This window comes from Arvicanthis niloticus, chromosome 15 (assembly GCF_011762505.2).
Source record: "Arvicanthis niloticus isolate mArvNil1 chromosome 15, mArvNil1.pat.X, whole genome shotgun sequence".
Taxonomy (NCBI): Eukaryota; Metazoa; Chordata; class Mammalia; order Rodentia; family Muridae; genus Arvicanthis; species Arvicanthis niloticus.
The window spans coordinates 34,300,804-34,325,714 of NC_047672.1; the positions used below are offsets into that span (position 1 = coordinate 34,300,804).

At 41.6% G+C, this 24,911-nt stretch overlaps 1 protein-coding gene across 1 annotated transcript in view; it reads right to left on the reverse strand.

Moving 5' to 3' along the window:
- Positions 1-24,911, reverse strand: part of Snd1 (staphylococcal nuclease and tudor domain containing 1) — a 391,069-nt gene that overhangs the window by 136,337 nt on the left and 229,821 nt on the right. The window contains exon 15 of the mRNA XM_034518746.3: positions 9,230-9,371. Within this exon, the coding sequence (XP_034374637.1) occupies positions 9,230-9,371 (142 nt within the window). The remainder of the gene's footprint in view (positions 1-9,229; positions 9,372-24,911) is intronic.

The window sequence follows — 24,911 nt, forward strand, 5'->3', positions numbered from 1 at the left end:
ATGCTAATCCCTTGAAGGCCTCCACCATTTTCCTTTCTGCCCCCTGGAGTGCTGAGCAATAACAGGTGTTAGCAAGTAACCACTGACTAATCCCTTTTTAAAAGGGAGAATTGGAACACAGATATAAGCAAGAACAAATATCTGTTACCATGTCTTCTACCCGCTGCTCTGGGAAGGAGAGAACTCTGCTCCCCTCAAAGCAAAGCAGGCTGCTTACAAGGAATACCACGTGAGTGAGAAAGATGGCCACTCTACGCAATATGCCTATTTTGATACGAAGGGTTGTTGTTGTTACCATTTCCCAATCAGTAGCACTCACGAGTATGTCTAAACTTGGAAAAGAATTTAAAAAAAAAAAAAATCCCTATTAAACAATGAGAATCAAGAGTAAAAAAAAAAAAAAAATAGCAGTTTGCTGAAGAAGAGACTAAAATACTTTAGAGTTATTTCTGCATTCCCTGCACATACAACATCATTCATGAAGAAGGCAGTGGTACAAATATAGCATAAATGTCGTCTGCTCTAGCTTGTAATTTAAAATGCAAATGCTAATGAGTGAACTGGTGTATCAGTGCAGTTAATAACCGCATGCCTAGCACAGGGGCTGCATCCAAAACACACACAGAGAAGAGACAGACACCATGTTCCAATTTAAAAATAAAAACACCCAAATTAACCCTAGAAAAATCACTAGCAGATGTACAAGCTCAGGAAAAGGAAGCACACAGGGCAGGGAACCGGACTTCTTTGCTAGTCTGCTGACTGGCAGACTTAAACATCTTCATCCACAGTAAAGGTATGCACAGGAGTTCATACTGGTCATTCAGGAATTCTATTGTAAAGCAACATTAGAATATACAGAGGGGAAGATTACAGGGGAGCCAGAAAACTCCAATGTGAAGTTCTCCCAAAGCCTATTCTAGAAGCCTGTAAGCAGGGGACCATAGAAGATGTACATCTCATTTTTTCATTGGCAAAGAAAAAGAAACTCTGGTTAAACCTTTCCAAAACATCTAAGTAATTGAAATAAATGAAAAAAAGTAAATTGAAATAAATGGAATAGTAGTGAATGCATTTGTCTCGGATGTCTTCCACATGTGACAGGGACATCTGTGCTTCATTTTTGCACGTATGAGACCTATACCTGGCACCTCTCCATCAGAATGGGAATGTTCCTATTGCCCTGAAATGAGGCACAGCTCCCAGTGCTTCAGTGGCCTCATGCACAATGAGTCAAAGTCTGTGAGGCCTTCTAAAGGACAAATGGAGGAATGCGCACTGTGGCGCACTGAACAACTTAAGTGTGCAGCTCCCACACAAACTGAACAATCTCGTGCAAACCCAGACATCAGTTGGAGTAGCCCCAGTAACTTTATGAACATGCTACAAGGGGAGCAATGACCTGGGGCCAAAGAGAAGGGCCAAGGCCATTTCACTGTTCAATAAGAAACAGTTAAATGATATAAATTGGTTTGAAAAGAAGATATGAGAGGTAGTTCTCATAGCAACCAAGATACTTCTTACAAGTAGTGAGACACGCTAAGACTATTCACTACAAGAAATGTCATAACATTTCTCTTAAGAAAATAATTATTGTTATATGTATGGATGCTTTGCTTGCATGTAGGTCTGTGTACCATGTGTTTGCCTGGTGCCTGTGGAGGCCGAAAGGGAGCACCAGATCACCTGGGACTGGTGTCACAGAGAGCTGTGAGCTGCTGTGTGGGTGCTAGAACCAAATCTGCAAACAAGTACATTTACTGCTGAGCCATCCCATCCCTCCATTCCTCCTGTTAATTCTAAATCACCAAATTATTTTTATGCTCCCTGTCTTGCATCCAGGGTCTGCTTCTGTAATCCTTCTGACCAAATAGACTTCCCCATAAAGCTGCACTAGTGGAGAGTAGCCTAATCTAGGATGCCTTTCCATTAGTACCAGATGGAAAATGCCAGCAAGCTGATACAAGAAAGAAAACTACAACAAACAAACCTCTATCAAATGTATTCTGAAAACTACATGGAATGCAATGGGCACAACCAGAGAGACCATGCTAGAACTGGACACATACCAATGGGCCTGTCAGATCCCTGGAAACTACCTCTTCACTCCTTCCTGCCCTAGGAAGATTCAGCATGAAACTCTTTTTGAATTAGGAAAGGAAAGGAAGAGGAGGAAGAACTGTAAAGGAAAAAGCACGAAGGCCTGCTTATGGCTCATTCTCAGGGCTCTTACTCACTTTGAATGACAGGTTTTGTTTCTATTGAGGATTACCTAAACCAAAACTCTGAACTAGTAAGAACACAAAAAGCACTAGCAGCCTTCTGCAGAGTAGAAGAGTTCAGAAGGAATCTTCTCAGTGACTAGCCAAAGGCATTCCAAGGGCCCTTCCCAGTGGAGGATTACACAATGTTTCTTTGGCACATAGAACCCAAGTATCGGATGAACATTGTGACTTGGAGGCCACAGAAGTCTGACACACTCCACAGAGGGTACCAAGATGAAAAGGTCCTGGCTGATACAGGCTAGCACTGAACTGCCATAAGGGCTTTGCTGTCTCCCTCAACCCCTGGTCACCAGCATCATGCCAAGATAATTGGGCTGGTCTGATCAAAACAATTATTGAAGAATCTGGAAATCAGAGTCCTTAAGTGTTTCAGCTCCCTTAAACTATGCTGAACATATTTCATTTTTCCTGATGACTTTATTACTTTGCCTTGATCAAAAAAAAATTTGAAGTGGCCACTGAACTAATTGAAGTCCTCCCTCTCCTCTCCTGAAACACTTTATTATGTCCTCTTGAGCCCTAAGGTCCACTCCCAGATATGGGCATTTCTAGGCTCTTACTACGGTCTCTCCATTCTCATTGAAGATGAGATACCACTGAAATACCATGCATCATGGTGCCCTCCCTTCCTTGGCCCAAACAAGCCGTCTGTCCCACTGGTCTCTGAATCTCGAACTTCTGGGTTACAGAGCAAGACAGCTAGCCCTGAGAGTATCAGAATGCTTACTTACTGTTTCAGAATCTCTAAGTGAGTCTCACGTGTTTGTAATTTAAGGTTATGTTTCTCTTTCTCCTATCTCACGTTTTGTTTGTCACTATTACTGTTTTGAGACTATACTCCAGGCTGGCCTGGAGGTATGGCAATCTTCCTGCCTTAGCCTCCCATGTGTTGGGATTACTGATATGAGTCACCAAGCCCAGCTACCTTATCCTTAAAATATTTGTTCCCCTTTATGTTTATACATTCCTTCTGGTAGAAGGCTCCAACTTTATCATACATTTCTATATTCCTTAAGATGGTGCCCAGAGGACAGAAAAGATTATTAAATAACCATGCCAATGAATGTCTCATAAGTTATGAGGCAGCCCTTTCTGTGGCTGATTCATGGTTTAAAGAAGGCAGACAATCAGCCTATAGTCAGAGGCTTGCTCCTTCACCTGCCTGACCAGTGGTGAGCCTGCAGAGACTTCAAGCTGAGGCCACAGCACTGAAGTTCAATGGGGGGGGGGGGGGGGGAAGGAAGGTCCTTTTGAGAAGATGTGCATTCCCATAGAAGCAGATACAGCGATGATGACTACATCTTTTCTGTAAGGCAACCTTGAGAACCAATACAGGCAAAGGTGTTCTGTCTAAATAGCCAACCTGCTAAAACAAAAGCTCCATATTTTGGATGCGCAAATGCTACCTTCCCTGGAAGGTTTTCCAGCCCTTAATTACTTGTTCTTTCCTCTGTACTTTTGCTGTGCTTTGCATCTGGTTTGCCATCCTGTATTACTCTCTCCCCACACCCCTCCATCCCGGTAAAATAAAACTGGTACAATGGCAGTGTTGGAAGGCAAGGACTTTGAGGGATGGATAATTGTAGGAGGAAGTTGTTAGGAGGTTAGGAAGACCCTGCTCCTCAGAATTTTTCTCTTTAATTTATACACTTGCCCTTCAACTTTCTACCATGAGCTGAAGCAGCAGGAGGTCCCCACCAGAAGCATGTAGATGCTGGCACCACTAGGATTTTAGATGACACAGCTTCCAGAACTGAGAACCAAAGCCCACTTCTTCCCTTTACACATTACCCAGTCTCAGCTTAGCTGGTTCATGGTCACAACACAAACGAAACTAAGACAATTCTTATGATGTGTTGCTTACACTTTTGATAATTCTAATTTTATTATTGCCTGGTTTTACATGGCTGTGTATACTACTAGATTAAAAGTTAATTTGAGAACAAACTATCTTGTTAACTTATGTATCTGCTGTATAATAAACTTGTGAGAACTCTGGGCCTTGTAACACATGTTGCCCGAATCTGTTGTGGTGATAATTTCCTGTAAGTGACCTTTTAGGATTCTCTTCATTATGAAAAAAAGAAAGAACCTTCAGGAAGGTCTCTTGTCAAGTTGTTCATTTCAGGTGTTGGGTCCCAACTGAAAACACACAGGCAGAGGAGACATCCAAACTGGGAAGTCCCAAGAGAAAGAATACCCCACTTTACAAATATCCATTAAGTTGCAATTCAATTAAAACATCTGAGAGGAATTCATAAGTATCAGCAGACCCTGTAATTGCTTAATTAAGGATAGAAGCCCAGCAAACACAACCACAGTAACAGTCTGATTCATTAGCACCTCTGTGATAGCAGAATGGGATTTCTCACTTAAACATACATTGGCTTTAATTGTGTAATTTGGTTAGGCACTGGTAATCAATGGGGATCCACCATTCCTGGGGCCCGGAGATGAGAAGGATACTCCTGTTTACCTTCCCTCCCTCCCTCTCATTACAAGGTTTTGGTCTATTGAAACAAGCAGCTGATATTCCAATTACGACAGGCTGGAGAAGAGACTTTAAAGTGAAGGAAGGAAATGAAACACTATTCAAAGGCATTCAAGGTAGAAGGACAGACACATAGCCACACCTTTTGTTCATCATGAACAAATCCACTACCAGTCATTAAAATGCAGACATCTAGAACTTTATTGCCTCACTTGTCAGAAGCATCACCAGGTGGGGTGGGGTGGAAGCTATAATCAGAAAGAGACAGAATAGTAAAAGAGATGCCAAAAGGCAGGCAAAGGGAAGCCTCATTTTCTAGCCCTAGCTCATGTGCCCAGGTAAATGGTTAATTATAAGTCACCTGCTGTGATCCACATGGAACCCCTGCCAAGTGGCTGCTGCCATCTAGGTAGCTTGTCCCACACGTTCTATGTAAGGTGAGTGCTATCTACCCCAGCCCCTCACCCTGCTCACCATGGCTTGTAATTAACCAGACTGTACCACCTTTAAGGCATAGAAATGCAATGGCCTATATGTGTCTCAACCTAGGTTGGCAAAAGATCCCAAAGACCTGATTTAAGATTCCTTACATTACTTTACCCTGAAGGTTCAAATTATTCTCTTTTAATTCTGGAGAAGGCATTTTGTTTACTAGACACTACCTTGATACCTGCTATGCTTAGTCAGTATGACAACTTCCTAAATTGTGCCCACAGCATGGCCCTGATGCCCAAGAGGTACCATGTAACTTACAATGAAAAACTTCACACAAAGGTCATGGTAATAGTAGGGCACACACCCATGTTCATAAAAATGTGAATCAAGAAGCATATGAGTTGCAAATATATGCTTCAATCAAGATTCCAAAATAAAGCAAAAGTTTAACACACATGGCGAGTGACTGAGCTAGTGGGAAATCAAAGACTAAGGTATGCTGCATTTGTTCTGACGGAAGCAAACGTGTGGGGTTTACTAAATGCTGCTCGAGGAAAACTGATGGCTTAAAAGCAAATGCAAGCTGCCTTGGGTTCTCAGGATACACACCGACTGTGATTTGCCTCCAAGAGCAAAATAAGTGTGCACAGGAGGCAGAGCAGCAGGCTTAGGGACCTTCAGCAGTCTCAGCTCATGGGCTAAGGTCATCTACTCGCTGACCAAACCTAGGCCAGGTGCTGAAGGGACTAAAGGGCAGGAGCTGTCAGGAGGCACTGACCTGTTAGCTGCAGCTGACTTTCCCAGCCCCACCTGCTAGCCCATCTGACTAAACAATCACTTCACGTACAGGGGTGCAGGAACCGTAACAGAGAGACCAGCTGGCTCGGGCCAAATGCCACTCCCTATCAAGCTGTGGGGCCGTCTGCCCAAAAAAGGCCACATAAAAATGCAAAGTGTCCACTCCACCTTCAAGTCTCCAAAAGGCCGGGATTAATGAGAGCAGCAGAGAGGGGCCTGATCTCAACAAATGTCTTGACTTTCCCCTTGAGAACTGTGATTCTAGTTCTTTTCTAGTTGTGAATAGAGACCATCTCTGCAGTTCATTTTATCTGGTGTGGAGTGAGCTGTACCATGAGAACAGACTGTTGCACCAGTCACAGCTCAGGTCTCCAGGCCTATGCTTACTTATGCTCACTCACCTTGATGTCACAAAGGTCTCTCTTAAGCAGACTCCACCCGAGTTCCAGCAAACTCTCATCTCCAGGTCAGCTTTTTCTTATCCCCTCACAATCTCCTTGATTTCTCAGAATTCTCAACAGGGCTCCTCAGCACTTCAAACTGCATGTTCCCTAAGACTGTTCTCCATCCTCCCTATCCCTGCACAACCTCTTTTGGAGACAAGGACTCATGTAGCCCAGGTTAGCCTAGATATATAGCCTCGAACTCTTGGTCATCGAGCCTCCATTTACTTAGTACTGTGATTACAGGTTTTTACTACCAGTCTTGGCTAGTCTCTCTTTTTCCTATGAAGATTTTTGTTGTTTCATCTAGCAATCTAGGATTGTTTTAAGAAAAACAAGCAGCTACACTAGATAGCTTTCCAACTCTACCATACAACCTCTATGACTTGAACGCACGTATGCAGTTTAGAAGTACGGTAGATACCGGCATCCTCTGCCATGTTACCCAGTCAGCTCTCATTCATATGCACTGTTTTCCATTCTCTGACAGATCTCTTGAGTTAAGCAATGTATATCTGGTAAGTCTGCTCCTTAGCAGCAGCCACGGGAACTTTCTAATCACCTGAAATCTGCCTTTGGTTGATGAAAATATATCGACAAAGGTAACCTATGACTTTCTGATTAATTAAACAGTACAAAATCATGTCACTGCCTTGTACACTTGATGTTTTAACTCTGACCATGCTGGCTGCTCAGAGTTCTCCATCTCCTTTGCTTGTGAGGACTACTCTCAATGGTTTTGTTACTTTTAGAGTTGTACCTTCTGTCTGCATATGAATCCTTAGCCTATGCTGGAGTTCTTGGGTGTTCACTTCACATATAGGGTAGAATCAACCACTCCTAAAGCTGTTCTGGAGGCACCCAAAGAGTCTCAAGCACTGCATACATACAGGGTACTCCCTGATCTGAGCATCTGCCCAGGCTCTTCTGATGAGCTTCAACATGTCCATGGAAACTATAAATATTACATATCCAAGGCCAAACCAATGACGCATTCCTCTAACCAGTTCCTATCATTGTGTTAGCTTTGACTGTGGCCTTCATAATCTACTCCAAGGCTCAAGCTTAGGATGCTTGACTTCCTCCCCTACACTCATGCTAAACAAAAGACACCTACCTCCTAAATACTTGTGATTATACTTTTCAGCATGTATTTGCTACTATGTAATCTATCTTTCAGAATGAAAGTTAATGTAGGATAATGCTAAGACTACAGAGGAAATGGTTGACATAGTCAAGCAGTAACATGGCTTCTTTCTAAGTGAGGGGGAACAAGCAGCATCCTGCTGGACCACCAAGCATACACCATGAGCTGGCTCTGCTGAAGGAGCTGAGTTTAGAAGCCAGTGCTTTCAATCCTCTATGGATCTGAGGCCAGGTTTCCGGGAAATAATCAGACCTCTCCGATTTTCATCCTGGACTACACTCCACACTGCCAAGACACTGCTTTTGTTTTTCGGGTAGAGCGAAGAATGAACTGGATATATACCTCAAACCCCAGAACAAGAATTCACAGCCAAGAAACCTTTCAGCTACAGAAAGCTTAGGAACAGGGCACAAATGTCCACAGGCGCAGACTTGCACTGCCCTGTAGCCTTGCTTTACCACAGCTGCCACCAACAGAAGCACATGTGGACCTCCAGCAAGGTGTGGGTTTGATTCAAGCCTTCTCTCACCAACTGTCTCTGAGGATGGAGTTACACTTCTCTTGGTTCTTGCAGGAAACCTGCAGAGCTGTGTAGGGGCCATCAACCTGCTAAGAGTTCTTGAGGTGCTTTGTCAAGAGGACAGTCAAGCAGCAGTGAGATGCACAGCCAGGGGTTCAGAGGGCAGTTTACTGTCCATAACTCAACCCTTTCAGTTGGGGCCTGAGGGAGTCCCTTATGTAGACAAGAAGTTCTCAGTGCCTTCCAGGAAAAAGGGGTAAAAGGAATCTGGCTGTAGACAGACAGAAAGCAAGGCTCTTCTTCCTTCAACCACAGCAAATTCTATTCAGGAATTCAACAGAAGTGCTGAGGCGACAGGGCAGTAACAGAAACGGCACCGTGCCATCTGGGAGCACAACAGCACGTGTCCTTTGTGAGTGGCTGAATGTGTACTCAGGGTGGGAGGATGAAGGGACAGCCATCCTTCAAAGACTGCAGTTTCTGTAAGGGCTGACTGGAAATAAATATCTTTATTATTTGCCAGCAGCGAAGAAATGAAGCGGTTTATACTCTGAATACATAAATGTAAGTTGTTCAAAGGGCACAGTTCATACAGTCTTGCTGTCTGGGGAAACATTAAGCAACCCAGAAAGGCAGGCTATGAGAGGTGAACGTTCAGGCGGCAAGGAAGGAGGAAGGCTTGCTCTAGCATGTCACTCTCAGTCAACAAGAAACACTACTGATGTAGGAGCCTGTGAAAGCGGTGTCACGGTTAAGACTTTCCTAAAGGACTGGGAACCTGATGGCATTTGAAGAAAAGAAAAAACGGACCAAGTGGCACTGCCTGGGGAACTCCACGGGCAGGGCAGCTCAGATCCTAAGAGCTGCCGACTACCGACATGGCAGGAGCAGGTGATCTTAAATGGCTAATGCCAAGTCTGGGAATTCTATTATTTGTTTTCTAGGCTTAGAATTCCTTCCATTTAAGCAGGATGAGGTTCAGTGCTGTCTTTCAAACTATTTTTCCAAAGTCATATGCTAGGAAAACCAGGAAGGCTTGAGGCTACAGAGAAAAGTCCAAGGTCAATTTCCCACAAGGACATTCAGAGTCATATGCGACATGGAACTCACCAGCCAGCAAGAAGGTGATGAGGCAGGTCTCCTTAGGTAAATAGAGCTTGAGGCGAGAGCCACTGAAGACATACTCCACCACAGCCTCAGAACGGCCTGCCCGCTGAAGAAAGGGCAGGAACTGCTTTGCTTTCTGGGTATCCTGATGGAGATAAGAAGGAGACAATCACTGGAGAGCAGTGAACACAGACATGATACATGCTCCTTTACCTTCAGAACAGTGGACACAGATATGTGTTCATCTGTCCAAAGTTTGGGATAAAAAAGTACACAGGAAACTAAGCATGCTAACCACCTAAGAATCTGTAATTTTTGAAGACATGACTCAGATGTGCTACTTACATGATCTTGCTAGAAGAAATATTGTTAAGCAACAGCTTCCAGAACATTCTTGTTGACCAATGCTTCCTTCTGCACAGTAGCTATGCACTAGGTGCGTATATAAGTTAGGCGAGTGCCTGCGAACTGAGCCTACTCCTGCTCTGGGTCAGAAAACTAATACTATTCTCCCATGGCAGCTAACTGAAACTTTAATTTTCTTTAAAAAAAAAAAAAAAAAAAAAAAAGTGGTATTCAGCCCATGTTACGTAATACCTACAATCCTTGCTCAGGAAGCCATAAGTAGTCTATTTTCAATTGTAAACACACTCCAAGCTCTGGTTTAACCTTGTGCAGAACCTGGCCTTCTCTGGACATCAATCCAATTATCCCTGTTTCATACGCATTTTGAGGATGGGTGTACGTGTGTCGGGGGATACTCTTCTATGCATGGAAATCTGTTAAGAGCAGGATGCGTTCCATAAAGACAAAGACCATATCACACCAGCGCAGATAGTTATAGAAATAAACACACACACACACACACACACACACACACACACACACACACACACACATTTTCAATGCACCAACACAAGTCCATGCATTCTGCTCTCAAGAGTACCAAGTGTGAGCATTTAGAGTCTCAGAGCTCTTGACCACATAGTCGCTGAGGGTTTTCAAATCCTCTCAGTCTCTCAAGCTAATTAAACAGATGACAGAGTAAGCAAGCATCAAAATATCACATCACATATGCTGGGGGAATAGTTGCTGGATTTGAGAATTTCTGAGGTTTTCAGCCCAGGCAGCAGAACTGCAAACTCCCTATGAGGACAGTAAGTTCTGTGGACTTTCCTGACTTCTGTGACACAGGCAATCTGCACTCAGCCAGGCTCTTCCAGTCTGACGCTCCTCCTAGCAACACAGCTATTGTATCTAAATTAATGTACATACAATAATGAAAATTTAATAAGCCATCAAGTATTACAGCGTTTCCACAGCAGCCAAAGATGCTCCTCTCATTCAAATCAGTGAGGTAGGCTGTGATGAAAACAATATTTATAGTAATAAGATCCATCCTCCCTTCAAAGGGATTCTTAGGGAAAAGGAGAGCCAGTCATCCATTCTCAGTCTTCCTAATGGCATATTGGTAGAAGGTAAGCTAACAATGAGCTGTAGTGGGCTGGAAACTCCCCCAGTGAACACTTAAGCGACACATATTCTACTACACACATACAGCAGGAAAAATGCCTTTCTGGCAGTTGGCTGAAGTCCAGGACAGTCAAGCAAGACAAATGCTCTAAGGGAACAAAAGCACTACCTGACTCAGATCCTTTTGCCATACTAGTCTAAATCTGGGGCATTATTCATGAGCCCAGCCGGAAAGTCAACAACAATTACCAAATTGATTACTGCAAATCATGAGGCAACCCAATATCACTGAGAAGGAAAGTCTAAATTTTCCAGAAATAGACTTTTGCTCACCCCTGTCTTTTGGTTCTATATGGGAGAAAAAAAAAAAGATGCTGCAGGACACACACACACACACACACACACACACACACACACACACACACAAACACACTCACACACACCTCTTTGTTAATACCGACAAGGAAGCTGTGTCCTTACTCCCCCCTCCCTCCCCGCCCCCTTTTGTTAACCTGGCTAAAGAGCAGGATAAAACATTCCCTGCTTTTTCAGGGAGATGCTTATTCAGAACAATTACAGAAATTCAAGCAACCTGACCAAAATCCATAGAGGACCTTCACTTCACTTAGGTCTCAGCTCACAATCTACCAGAAATGACCCATGGAAGATGGCAGAGAAAGGCATGCCACTGATGATCACAGAGACTAGAGGGGAAGTCAGCAATCAGAGCTGAAGGCATGAAACTTTAACAGCTTCCCATGTTTACTTCCAGATGCAAAACTGTAAAATAAGACATGGAGAGCCCATGTTCTTGAGGCAAAAATTCAAAGGCTTAGGAGATGAAATGACATGGAACACCCACTAAGAGGAAGAATGGAGACTTCATCCAAGCTGACAGCATTTAAAGACTGAAGGGATCTTATGAAGTCAATTAAACTGACTGTAATAACCAAGCGATGTCAGCTCTTTCCAATCTCAGTCACAGCCACAGGACGGTGTCTGTCTTTCCTTGTTATGGCAAGCATATCTTTGCCGAGCATGCTCCCGTTCAACAGGGAAATTCTTGAGACTGCGGATTTCTGTGGCTCAGATGAAAAGAATAGTTAAGAATATTGGTAACTTTCCTCAGGTGATATACCTAAAAATCACTCCAGATAATTTAGAAGTAAAAATTATGTACCTTAGGAATTCAGAGTATACTACAACAAAAGGGACTGAATGTGGCTAGGTGAGCTGCCTTTAACGGAGCGTACGCAGACATGGAAAGTGTTTGAGCCTCACAGCGGTGTTTAGGGCTAATCAGAAAAAGGGAAAGAAAAGGGAAACACGATAAAATTTGATTAAAGAAATAAACAACAACAGAGGTCAGTTCCTACTCTCCATCGAAGTTCAAAGTGCAAACAGATCTTTAGGCTAACACAGTAAGGTTCATAGATGCCACTATCATGACAGGTTCAGTCCCTTCCCAGTAACACAGAAGCACAACACACTCAAATCTGGTAGTAATCAAAGATTTCTGTACAAAACTGTAGCCCTGAGTTTGTTTTTAAAAGCAGACATTAAAGATCTCTGGATAACACTGAGATATATAGCACCAATTGCTCACTGCAAGGCAATGTCCTACTTAAGCCTAGATGGGTAGATGGTCATCCTTAGGTGTTCCATGAGACAGCTTACTCATGAAAGAACTGGGAATCTAGTGCCAGAGTTCCCTGGTATTATACTGGCTCAAGAGGATCTAAGCAGATAAATTAGGCACGGTTCTCTTATCTATAGCAATACTTTCCTCCATTGGTGTAAAAAATACAGCAGCAGCTGTAGTTCTGGGCAGAAGCTTTTCCTTTTAGTTGCACTGCTAGTTTTCACATTACCAGTGCTTCACAACAAACCATGCACAAGCATTTTCCTGTATTCTTGGAAGAGCTAATTTGAGGTTGCATTAGCCACATTTAACCTGCTATTGTAGATGGCATCTCTTTAAGGAATGTTTCTGCCTCCTCAATACACCTTGAAATTGAGAATGTAATGATGCAACAAATGCTCCTGGGGTGAGTTCATTTCAAGGCAGTTAGCATCTATACCTCAAATGTAGAGCATCAGGACTCAGAATGACCCCCAAGAAAGATTCTCCTTAGAGAGAGTCAAAGGATAGAAACACATCTTACTTATTGACTCTCATTCTGTCCTGTTCTGGCTTAGGCACAGTCTTTCAAATGTGGAAACATCACATCTTTCTTTAAAACACATTTTTAAAAACATTTATTTACTGTAGGTATGTGCCACATTCATGTGGGGGCCAAAGGAGATCTCTCTGTAGTTGGTTCTCATCTTCCACTAGGTGGGTTCTGGAGACTGAACTTAGGTCATTAGGCTTGTTGTCAAGTGGCCTTTACCTGTTGAGCCTTTGCCAGCTTTCCACACATCTCTCCGTGGCTATACAAAATCTATCTGAACAGCTGGGCAGTCAATTCTTTCCCGAAAAGTACTTCCCTGTGGCGTGGGCCACATGGGGCATACATGTGATCTTAGAACTTAGAAGAAGGAGGTAGCAAGATCAGGCTAGAGGAAACCCTGTCTTTAGATAACAAAGAACAGGGCTGAGGATGTAGCTCAGCTGGTTGAGCGCTGGCCCTGGGCTCAGTCCCCAGGACCATACACCATGGGAGTGGTGATGCATGCCTGTCATCCATTCTGGCACTGGGGAAGCTGAAGCAGGAGGTCAGAAGTTTGAGGTCATCCTTAGCCACTCAGTGAGTTGGAGAACAGCCCAGGATAAATCAAACTGCCTTAAAAACCCAGATAAAACCAAACCAAACCCGACAAAGTACGTTCCTGTGGAAACAACTAGTTTTTCTCTTTTTAAAATGATTTTTGCAATTACCAGTTGTGGGAGAGTGATAAAGTTGGTTGGAAGTAAAAGGGTGATGAAATAGAATCCTAGAGAACAGGCCCAGGACAGGGGCTCTGAGGGTAGTACTTGGACAGTCAAGGCACGGGTCCTTGAGAACACAACATACCGAAATGATAGGTTCATGAAGCTCTTCAAATGCTCCTGACTTTAGCAAAAAGAAATCCTATCATCTCCCCTCAAATCCCCATACATGAAACATCATAGCACTCAAAAGAGCGTGGGGAAATGGGAAGAGGGTAAGCTTATTAGTTTCTAGGTAACACTCAGGATTATCATGTGCAAGCCTCACATGGGAACTGTTAGGAAGAAGTTCACCAACGAATTCCCATCACCTCAATCACTCTTCCATTAACATCAAAGAATAACCTTGAGGCAGACCAAATTACACACACAGGTGAGCCTGTTAATACAGACGTACTCTATCAGCACCAGGAAGCTCAATGGTGAAGAAACCATCGGGCCCAAGGAGACTTCTGGGAAGCAACACAGGTATTTTCCCTACCTTAGAATGACCCTTCCCTGACACAACTGGATGTATCACTGACTGGCCCCTCAGGGCCAACTAATCATAATACATAATCAGTGAAACAAGAGGACAGACACAGATAGGAATGGAGATCAGAACTAATCGCTGAGAAAACTGAAGCAAACGTGTGTTTTCACTTTAAAGACTATTGTGATCGTTCACTGCCATAGTTATCTATCTTTACAGGGCTGTACAGAATAGGTGAATTACTTCTGCAGTGGCACAGAAGACAAATCACAACTACATCCCTACCAGGAAGGCAAAAACACCACTCATCACTCCACACTCTTCCTCCCTTCCACACGCCAGGTTCCATGGCCACAAGTGACATTTTAATTCTTGGAATGGGTTTCTGATTCTCTATGAGGAGCCAACTGTACAGCGTGATAATCTCTTGAAATAAATGGGACTCTGGTGGGGAGGACACTTGGGAATGCACTCCAGCTCTAGTGTTAACGCAAAGCACTTACAACGCTGAAGCCAACATTTCCTGGCTAGTTATTAATATTTCACAGTAAGAGTGTGTAAGGGGTCTGGCATGTGTGTGCAAACTCTAGTGAGCCGCACATTTAACTGGAATAAAGGAAATGTAGAAGAGAGTCACAGAGAAACACCCCCTACCCCCAAGACCAAAACAGCATTCTACCATGTTTTTATAAAGGTGCTGAGTCTAGGCCATCAATAATCTCTCATTAAGTGATGTCTGGCTTACATCACCTCATGCTGTTGGCTTAGCTGGCACATCACATCACTCAGGCTTCCCACAAGTCAGAGCAGAGAAGTGGTTGTCTGAGTCAGGGTTCCACCTCTGTATGTTAGTAGGAAGATATCTGCATTCTTATTTGTGTCTCTCTTAAAGTTAAAATTCTATAACTTCATCTGTTATTGAATACATCCCAGTTAGATAGCTAAACCAAGTTTCCAAATGGAACCTGCAAGCTAAGGACAGACAAAAGACAAGAGAAGTCTGGAGTGCTAACCACTGGAACCAAGAGAAGGCAGATACCTTAGTTCTCAAATGCCCTCTCTTCCAAATAAGGAGGAACTAAATCCTTTGTGGCTTTGCAGACACACCTATTTCAGAAGTGCCACAAATAACAGGCATCTATAAATGATTCCATTTGGTTGATCCCAGGTGACGTGGGATCTCTCTCCCATGTACAATTCCAAGGAAAGAAAGGAAGACTTGGCGAATACTAGAAAGATAAGGCTCATTTTGTGTTCTGGATAAACACACACAAAGTGGCATGCTGACTGACAAGCATAACAGTCCCAGATAGGCCAGGCAACAGGCACAATGGATGTTCTGGACTTTGAATAACACTTAAAATGTAGAATGGCCTAACAATTCGCCAGCTTGAGATAAATAACTTGGACACACCACAACATGTAATAGAACTCTGCAGTAGGAATGGGAAAAGCACAGCAGGCACTTTCTTAGGGCTATCATTGCTGTGATGAAACATCATGACAAAAAAAAAAGTAAGTTGGAGAGGAAAGAGTTTATGGGCTTACATAGTTCATCAGTGAAGGAAGTTAGGACAGGAACTCAAACAGGGCAGAAAAACCTGGAGGCAGGTTCTAATAAGGATGTAGTGTAGGCCCTGGAAGGGTGGCACTTACTGGGCTTGCTCAACCTGTTTACTTATAGAACTCAGAACCATCAGCCCAGGGGCAATGGGCTGGACCTTCTCACATAAACCACAAATTAAGAAAATGCTGTAAAGGCTTGCCTACAGCCCAATATGATTGAGGCATTTTCTCAATTGAGGCTCCTTCCTCTCTTATTCTAGCTTGCATCAAGCTGACATAAAACTAGCCAGGATGAGTATGAATCTGAGAATCGAGCCAGGTTGGTAGAATGTTTGTCTAATATGCACGAGGCCCTGGGTTCCATGCCCAGGACCACATAAAGCCTGTCATGGTTTGTCTAAGACTACAATTCTGGCATTCTTAGCTATATCATGAGCTCAAGGCCTGCCTGGGATCAGGAGACCCTTTTTCAAAAAGGGAAAAAGTAAGGGGGCACATCTGTCAAACCTCACAGAATTATATGCTGAAGATAATATATTTTAGCTGCATATATTTTAAAATTTTAAAAGGTAAAAATAACCAGAATATGAAGAATGCACTTCCTTAATTTAAAATTCAAGACAACTTTTACCCTAGCCAACTAACTTATCATTAAGTAGGAAAAAATGACAAGTTCGAAACTATTAGCTCAGTAGTTATTTTTTATATGAATTACTTTAATACAATAAAAAAAATGGAATGTACTAAAGCACTTTAAACTTTTAACCAGAAAATGATTTAGATGAGACAATGGTTAGGAGAATAGGAAACAATTTTACCAGTTTTTCCAAAGTTGTATTAACAAAGTTTCAGCTCGTAGGCAACAGCTTAAAAGGAAGCAGGGGAACCCATGCTCAGCTCAGATAACTAGAGAGGACGTGCATTGTTCAAATAAGGAACAAAGTTTCAGTCAATCACTGTCCATGCTGTAATCCCAGCACGTGGGAGGTAGATGCAAGGAGTTCAAGGCCAGCTTCATCTTCATAAAAGTTTGAGGCCATCCTGAGCTACATGGACCTGTCTTAAACAAAACACAAAAAAGTATAAAAGCTAGAAAGTACTTGCTGACAAGCTAACTACTTGGGTCCAATTCCTGGGACCCGCAGAATGTGGTTCCTTCACCCTCAAACATTTACTCTGCTCCACATGCACCTCCTCCCCAAACCTGTAAAAAGCATTCTGGGGGGCAAGAGGAAGGCAGTAATAAGAGAAAAGGTTTCACTAAGTCCTAATACCTTCCTGGAAACAGAATCAGTTGATACAACTTAGCATGAACAAAATAATTCTCAAAAGAAAAATTCTATACAGTCTCAGAGATTTTTTTTTAATTGAATGACTTTTAGCTTCCCAAATTTAACCAGCTCAAAATAAGCTGTGAGAATCATTTAATAATTTAAACTTTAGAAATGGAGGTATTTATTGCCTTTTAGTGGTAAAATCTGCATTTTATCATCAACAGGAAATATAACACACCTTATTCTACATGTAAGCTAAGTTAGGCATATTAACTGCAGAAGACGGTATGTGTGCTTCATATAAAAAGGATGACAACATACACCTAAATCACAATAAAGAAACATATACTCTAACTTGTTCTCTTTCTGTCTTCAACCCATTTTCTAATAAGGGTACAGTGTAGCCATTAAGGCAGGGCTAAGGATGCCAAGTCAGGTTCTTCCCAGCACCAGCTAACCTATACAGTCAGGGTAAAGCTAAAACTCAAATTCATGGTATCTAAAAAAAATCTTCCACAGACCCATTATTTTCTTGTCCTCTGCCCAGATCATCCCAAACTGTCTTCCTCCACCTCTTCCTGCTTGTCAATACTCTAAACTTCTCAACAGCATACTTTTATAACTTTTGGTTGATTGTCATGCTTTTGTCCTACAATACCACACAAAATAGCTGTCTCTTTGGAGAGCCTCCAACCCTGCTGCTGGCCTCCACATGTAGTCTGCCAGCCTTTCCCCCATCAAGACCCTAGAAACTCCATGCCTTTTCCTGGAATGTGGTTTCCTCTCAGATCCATGCCTTCCACTTTCTTATTTTACTTTCTCTTCCTTAAAAAAAAAAAAAAATTCTCTTCATACTTCACAGAGAAAATGTCTTATCTCTCTAAGGTCAGGTAAATAAATATAGAATTGCTTTTATATTTCTATTCAGGAGAAAGACTATCCTATTCGGATAGCCTCAAATCAGTAAAAAAATCCCTTTCAATATTCAACAGTGTAGCAACACATTATACTTTTGATAGTGCTGAATGTGTTAGCTCTGATGTACAGGAAAGTTATTTTATTATAAAACAATGGTAATTACTCTAAAAATAGGCAGGGCACATGGCAATTTGTTTTCTGGTTCAGAAATACGAACATATACAGGAAAAATGTTTATAGGCAGAGAATAACAAGTTATAAGAAACACCTTTCAATTATTTTCTGATTAAATATTCTGGCCAAACATGCAATTTCTTAGTGTAAATGCCTCATTTATCCAAATAAACCTCTAAACTGACAAGGTAGTACTGAAAAGAAGCACACCGCAGACAACTGGAAAATCCAAAGGCTTATACTTTGAACAATTCTTCACTTCTTTTCTAAGCATTGTGCAATGAATGTTTGTTTGTTTATTTATTTATTTGCCATGATGTAATTATGCTGCCTTTGTTGGCCTGGAACTTTTATGTTGACCAGGCTGTCTTCAAAAATCATAGCGATCTACCTGCCTCTGTCGCCCAGTGCTGAGATTACAGGCCTACAGCACCACACCCCGAACAAACAAGTTTTATGGCGACACAATAGTGTCTTCAGGAGTGAGGCATGAGCATGACCTAGAAACAGTGTAGCCATGGCATGTGGCACTAAGATATAGAACAAAGTGCATCAGTCAGAGGCTATAGCTGGGTATCTATTACAAGACTGGATTAAAAAATAACTTACAAGTGTGAAATATTGTTTTTCTTTAAAAGTTTCAGACAGATTTTTATTACTTCCAATGTCTCTATAGGTTAGAGGTAAGAATGTATTACAGAATCAGAAAATGGCTCAAGAGATAATTAAAATGAAATGTGCAGAGAAAAGAATTTAAAACAGCCTGATGAAGCACACATTTTCATTTTATGGGCAAATCAAGAATTCAGGGGCAAGGAAATTGATGTCATGCAAAACTCTACTATGGACAAGAAGACAACTTCAGAAAAAGAGAAAAAAATGTCAGTAATCTACAACATAAAATTCAAAATTCTTGAATAAGTACCAACCAGCTATTAGGTGAAAACAAATGCATTTTCCCTAAATATTTTCTGACTAAAGAGATTCAGAATCCTAAATACTAAGGTCAAACAAAGTATTCAATGGTCCCATAATGTTAAGCAAAAGCATTTTTATTATATTTAATTAAGATTTTTCAAAGTCTGGAGTTTTTAGAGTTAATAAAAAAATAGATAATTATACAATTTGAAAGAGGAAGTTTCCTCAATATTCAGACAAACCATTATGGAAGAAATTTATTAAGAAAAACAGAAGGTATTATTTTGAATGACTCAAAAATGTATCAAGTTAAAAAACTCACTTATTTTACTCAATAGCTTTCCAGAATAATAAAAATATGTTATGCTTTGACTTAGCTTTCTGTTTTGTGGTATTGCTTTAAAAATTACTGACAGTTTTAAAGGTTATTTATGATTCTGTGTGTGTGTGTGTGTGTGTGTGTGTGTGTGTGTGTGTGTATGAATGAACTCACACTATCCTTAAATTCAACTTCAAGAGGTAGATTAAGGCAGTTTACAATACAACACTTTAAGTCATCCACTCCCCCAATAATACTAAATACCACCTATACCCTCTTCTTGGAACTGATTGTACAGCTGAGATAAAATACATCTTAGCTATTAATCCTGGAGAAGGTTCAAGATTTCCTCCCATTCTAACATCAGTCTGGTCACTCAGTTATTTTCATTGGTATGTAGAAAGTTTTAATTTCATTTAATCCTATTTGTTAATTCTTGGTTTTATTTTCTGAGCAATTGGAGTCCTTCAAACAGTTGTCAAAATATAAAAAACAAATGGCCATTAAACACACAAAACCTGATAAATGTTCCTATCAGGTAAATGCAAACTAAAACTACATCAAGAGTCCACATCTTACCCCAGTCACAACAGCTATCATTAAGAAAACAAAGACTGAAAAGGTGATTCAGTGGATACAGGCCTAATGCCTGATTTTTATCCCTGGGGCCCACAAGGTAGAAAGAAAGAGTGGACTTCCTCGAGGAAACATATATGTAGACACACACACACACACACACACACACACACACACACTCACCTGACTCCCCCAAGGAGATACACACACTCCAAAACCAGAGCAAGAACAAGAACATCCAAAAGCTGGTGAGAATATGGGAAACCCTACTGCTGTTGGGAATGTAAATTCATCCAAATAGTAAGGAAGTCAATATGAAGGTTCCTAAACAAAACAAAATAAAAAGCTAACACTACCATCTGACTCTGCCACAGCCCTTCTGACGCTAACTCCATCCACATGGATGGCAGCACTATTTACAACAAACTGCCTCGCTATGAATCAGGTCAAGTGTCAGGATTGGCCCATGATTCAAAGAGAACTAAGCCGCAGACTTTCTGGTGCAGGTAACATCAAGTTGCCCTTCTGTCAAAGAGCAAAGGGTAAAGCAGTCATGACTCATAGCCAGAAAGGTTCAAAACAAATAAGCTCACATATCAATATGATGTTGAGAATTAAAAAAAAAAAAATGTGCTCCTAGATAAGTGGATAAATGTGACTGTGTGTTCTGTCTTTGTATATACACATGCATGCACAGATCCTCTTAGGCAGCACCGCAGCCCCTGGAGCTGCCGTGATGGGAAGTTGGCGGCTGCTTCACTTGGGTTCTGGAGAACTGAACAGAGGTCTTTGCAAGAGCAGTATGAGCTCTAATTACTGAGCCATAGCTCCAGCCTTCACAAGAGAACTTATTCACCCATAGAGAATGACATGTCATTTGCAGGAAAACTGATCACCATATTAAACAAACTAAAATAGAGATATCACACTCTTGGGCACAGGGTGCGGGTGAAGGAAGGGGTTTAGTGGACAGGAGCAAGGGATGACAGGGAGTGAGTGAGGAGGGCATATAGCCAAAGGGCACGGACCACCTGGAACAACACTCACTAAACCTGTGGCTTTGTACAACCAACGTACTGCCAACCGGAAAGCTAGCAATATGAACTTCTCAAAGGGGATAAAACATCCAGTCTCTGTTCTGAAAAGAATTTACATACTTCAAAAAGTAAAAGAAACGGCGTGGGGGACGGACACAATCTGCTGATCTAACATCTTTCTGGCACAGACGTACAGATGATTTTTATTTTCCTCTTTTGCCTACTTGTAGTAGATTTAGTTAAAAAGCAAAGTTTTTCTATGTAAGGAAAAAAGTTTATTTATTTATTTATTATTAACATTCAAGACTAATTCTGTAATTCTGCTTTGCCCAGATAAACTTACAAATCAGTTAGGTCAGATAACCATCCCTTTAGCTCTGGAGCCCTTTGCAACAAATTTGTTCTTTATCTTTTGAGACAAATTAATTTTGATGTTGACTAGTCTGTAAACGATGTGGAAAACATCACTGGGAGCTGATGTGGAATTTGTTCTGACTCAATCAAAGGGCTGCACGCTCAGTGCTTCCCAGCACAAACAACAAACTTAGGAGTCCTTCTTCAAAGCAAGGAAGACTTTACATAGATAATTATGGTTCAAAGTCAGAAAGGTACAAAATAAACAAAGCTCACATATCAAACTGGTTTGAGAATTTAAAAAAAAAATGTGTTCCTAGTAAGGCTGCTAGCAGCACACTGTAAAACGTCTCAAAGCCATGTTCAGCAACAGATTAATAAAGTGTACCCAGGATTTCACACACAAGTGGGAACAATTGATAAGAAGCTTACAAAGCAAAGAGGCAACCCTTCAGAAAACCATCTTTAGAGTAGTTTGATGTAGTTTTGTACTGGAGGTTACAAACTTCCTGAAGCTGTATGCAGCACTTCCTCCTAGCCTCGCCCTGTAGCTTTCAATTCAAGTACTGAGGTAAACTACATGTGGACTATATTGATGATCTAGCTGCTAGTGAAATCCTCACTGACAGAGTGATGGAACTGACATGCGTTTCGGTCAGGTTGAAATCGATGTGTTCACCCCAGGAGCTCCGATCTCACTTCCATCTTTCTCGCTATCAGGGCATTTACACTTATAGGTGCTCTCGGAGTTTTCAGACATTCAAACTATACAGGTACCATTACCACATGTATACACTGCTGCAAGATACATTAGCTCTTCTGCTAATGCAGGTGGGTTGATTGCTAACTTCTGCCACCTCCCCACCTTCCCCATTACTCCGCTTATGCTACCCTCCACAAACTAAGAACATGGTGCTAAACTAGCCATAAAGCAATTCTCAGATCTTCATCTCCTGTAACAGTGAAACAGCAGGGTTTGTGTAGTGACACTCTTTTAACACTCTACCTCTTGGGCACAAGCTTTTCAATTTCCTTTGCCAGCAACTCCCTCATACTGCTATACAAGCTTTATATTTGAGAAAAAGGCCAAGGCCTAGGGATTCTTCTTCATGTGCTCTGTGGAGCCGGTGGAATGGCGTGTGGGCAGACATGCTTGTCTATATTGAGCCAGATTCTTGGGATTCGTGGAAACAGAGGTCCAACTCCTGAATCACATCCTCTGACTACCACATGTAGGTTACATTGGGTGTGCAGCTATACATACACAGATAGCTGATAAATTAAAATTTAAAAATTAATTTTAAAGAAAGTTATGGTAATGCCTATCTTCAATTCTAGTGCTTTGGAGGCAGAGGCAGGCAGGCAGAACTCTGTAATTCCAGGTCAGCCTGGTCTACATAGCAAGTTCTAGGTCAAAAAGGTCTACATAATGAGACCCTGCCTCAAATAAAAATAAGTATTTGTTTTACACATGCACATGCACACATACACATGAGGAAATGCTGAGATGACTCAGTGGGTAATTCAATTCCCGGACTCCATTATAGGAGAGAACCAACTCCCAAAAGTTGTCCTTTGACTTCCACATTTATGTAGCATCCACCTACACTCACGCATGTCATACATGCATCATAATAATGGTAGAATAGAATTTAATTTAAAAAGGATTTGAGGAAATTATGCGCATATACATCTATGCATCCAATAGTTTTCAAACCACTGTCTTGGAAACCACTGAATGGTTCATGCATGCTTAATATTAACATGTTCAGAAATTCCTAGTTTTACTCTCTAATCTACTCTGTCGAAGTCTGTCATATGGGAAAAAGCATACTTCCACAAAGAGTTCTCCATACTGTTCCTGCATGGCAGCAGACTTAACCCTCCTACCTTGTCTCCTCATCTCCTCCCCAGTCCTCTGAGTCCCTTCCTTGATCCCATTTGCCCCTCTGCTTCCAAGGCCACACGTCTAGCTCTGGCCACTGCTCCCTTGTCAGCCATCCTGAATAAATCATGGTCATTAGTATGGACTCTCACGGGACTCAGCTTGAATCCTCACATTATATAACCAATGATGTATGTCCATAAAGAATACATTTGTCTGGTTCAACCCTCAATATCTAGCACTGTGTCTGGAATTTAAAAAGCTCTTACCAAATACATACAGTTTACTCATTCATTCATTCATTGATTTTACATGTGAAATGCATGGGGAAAAGCCCAAGATGGGACACATTCTCAACATCCAGAGAGAGAGAAGGCTCAAGGAGGAATGATTTTGAACCTGAATCAAAAGAAGTTTGAAACAGAAATACTACAGATGATGACACGTGTCACTCAGAGGACTTCCTGTGTGCTAGATAGTGTGCTAAGTAACTTAGTAACAACAATCAACACAAGGTACTAACCACTGATCTCAGCTGAGCTCTTGTTCTGCCAACTGTTCAGAATATATGTGTGTATTAATTCATATAACTACAGCACAATCTAAGAAAGTAAGCACCACCATCACACCCATTTTACAGACTGGAAAGCTAACAGAAACATTAATAACTTCTTCAGGGTGACAAAGTAGTAAGTAATGGAGTGCTGACTTGAATTTCAATGATCTGAGACAAAAGCCTATTCTGCTCACACTGACTCCATTCTACAAGCACACACTCCTGTGCATCTCTTTACAAGCCTGCCTAGCTGGATAACCAGTAGCTAACTCTGAACTTACAGGGCCAGCATTATTTTTTTTCAAATATAAGTTCACCCTCTGAGCTGCATTACTTGACATATCAAATCTAAATAAGGTACTGTGAATAAATATAAAAGCAATTCATTCCCCTTAGGGATTTAGAAGCTAGTAAGGAGAATACCTCTCAACAAGTTGAAAATTTACCTATTTATCAACATATACAAGATCACTGATTTGTCAATGCTAAAAAAGGGCATGATCAGAGGGCAGGATGGATGCAAAGGGACATACAAAAGGAGGCGGAAAGCCTGGTCCTAAGGGAGGAGACAGCACTCAAAAAAGAAGAATTTACCCTGTAGATGTGATAAAGAGGGAATGCAGGCAAAGTTCTTAAATAAGAACACTAAACTGTGGGCTAAGTAAATATGACCCAACAGAAAGTAACCAGGGCTGACTGACTGTGAGGGAGGCATTCACGCACTTTGTGACAGTGCACAGAGAGCGTAGGTCTTTCTCCAAATTAGAAACCTTGCTAACAGCTTATGGTCTCAGGACCTTCCAAATCCAATATTGTGTCAGGAATTCTATAAGTTCCTCCTGAGAATACCACTTCCCGAAGAAGAGAGTCATATAACTACTGGGCATTTCAAAGGTACCCTGAGCTCTAACTCAAGACTATCTGGATGTCAACACTGCAGAGTTTCCAAAATTCTGTGCGACACAGTCTGTAGGGAATATGTTAGAAACATGCTAAATAAAGACTTAAAATACAAGCAAGCAGAATGTCTATGTTAGTAAAATGACTTACTTTGAAATGTTTACATAAGCAATAGCCACAGGACAAAATGGGTTCAGTCTAAGGCTAAGTAGTTATGATGACAAAGCAGAGAGTGGAGCCAGGGCAGTGCAGAAAGACTCCAGGGCTTACCACATCACTGTGAACTTGGGACAGATACATCAGACAACCCAGTCACACACTGCAACTCAAG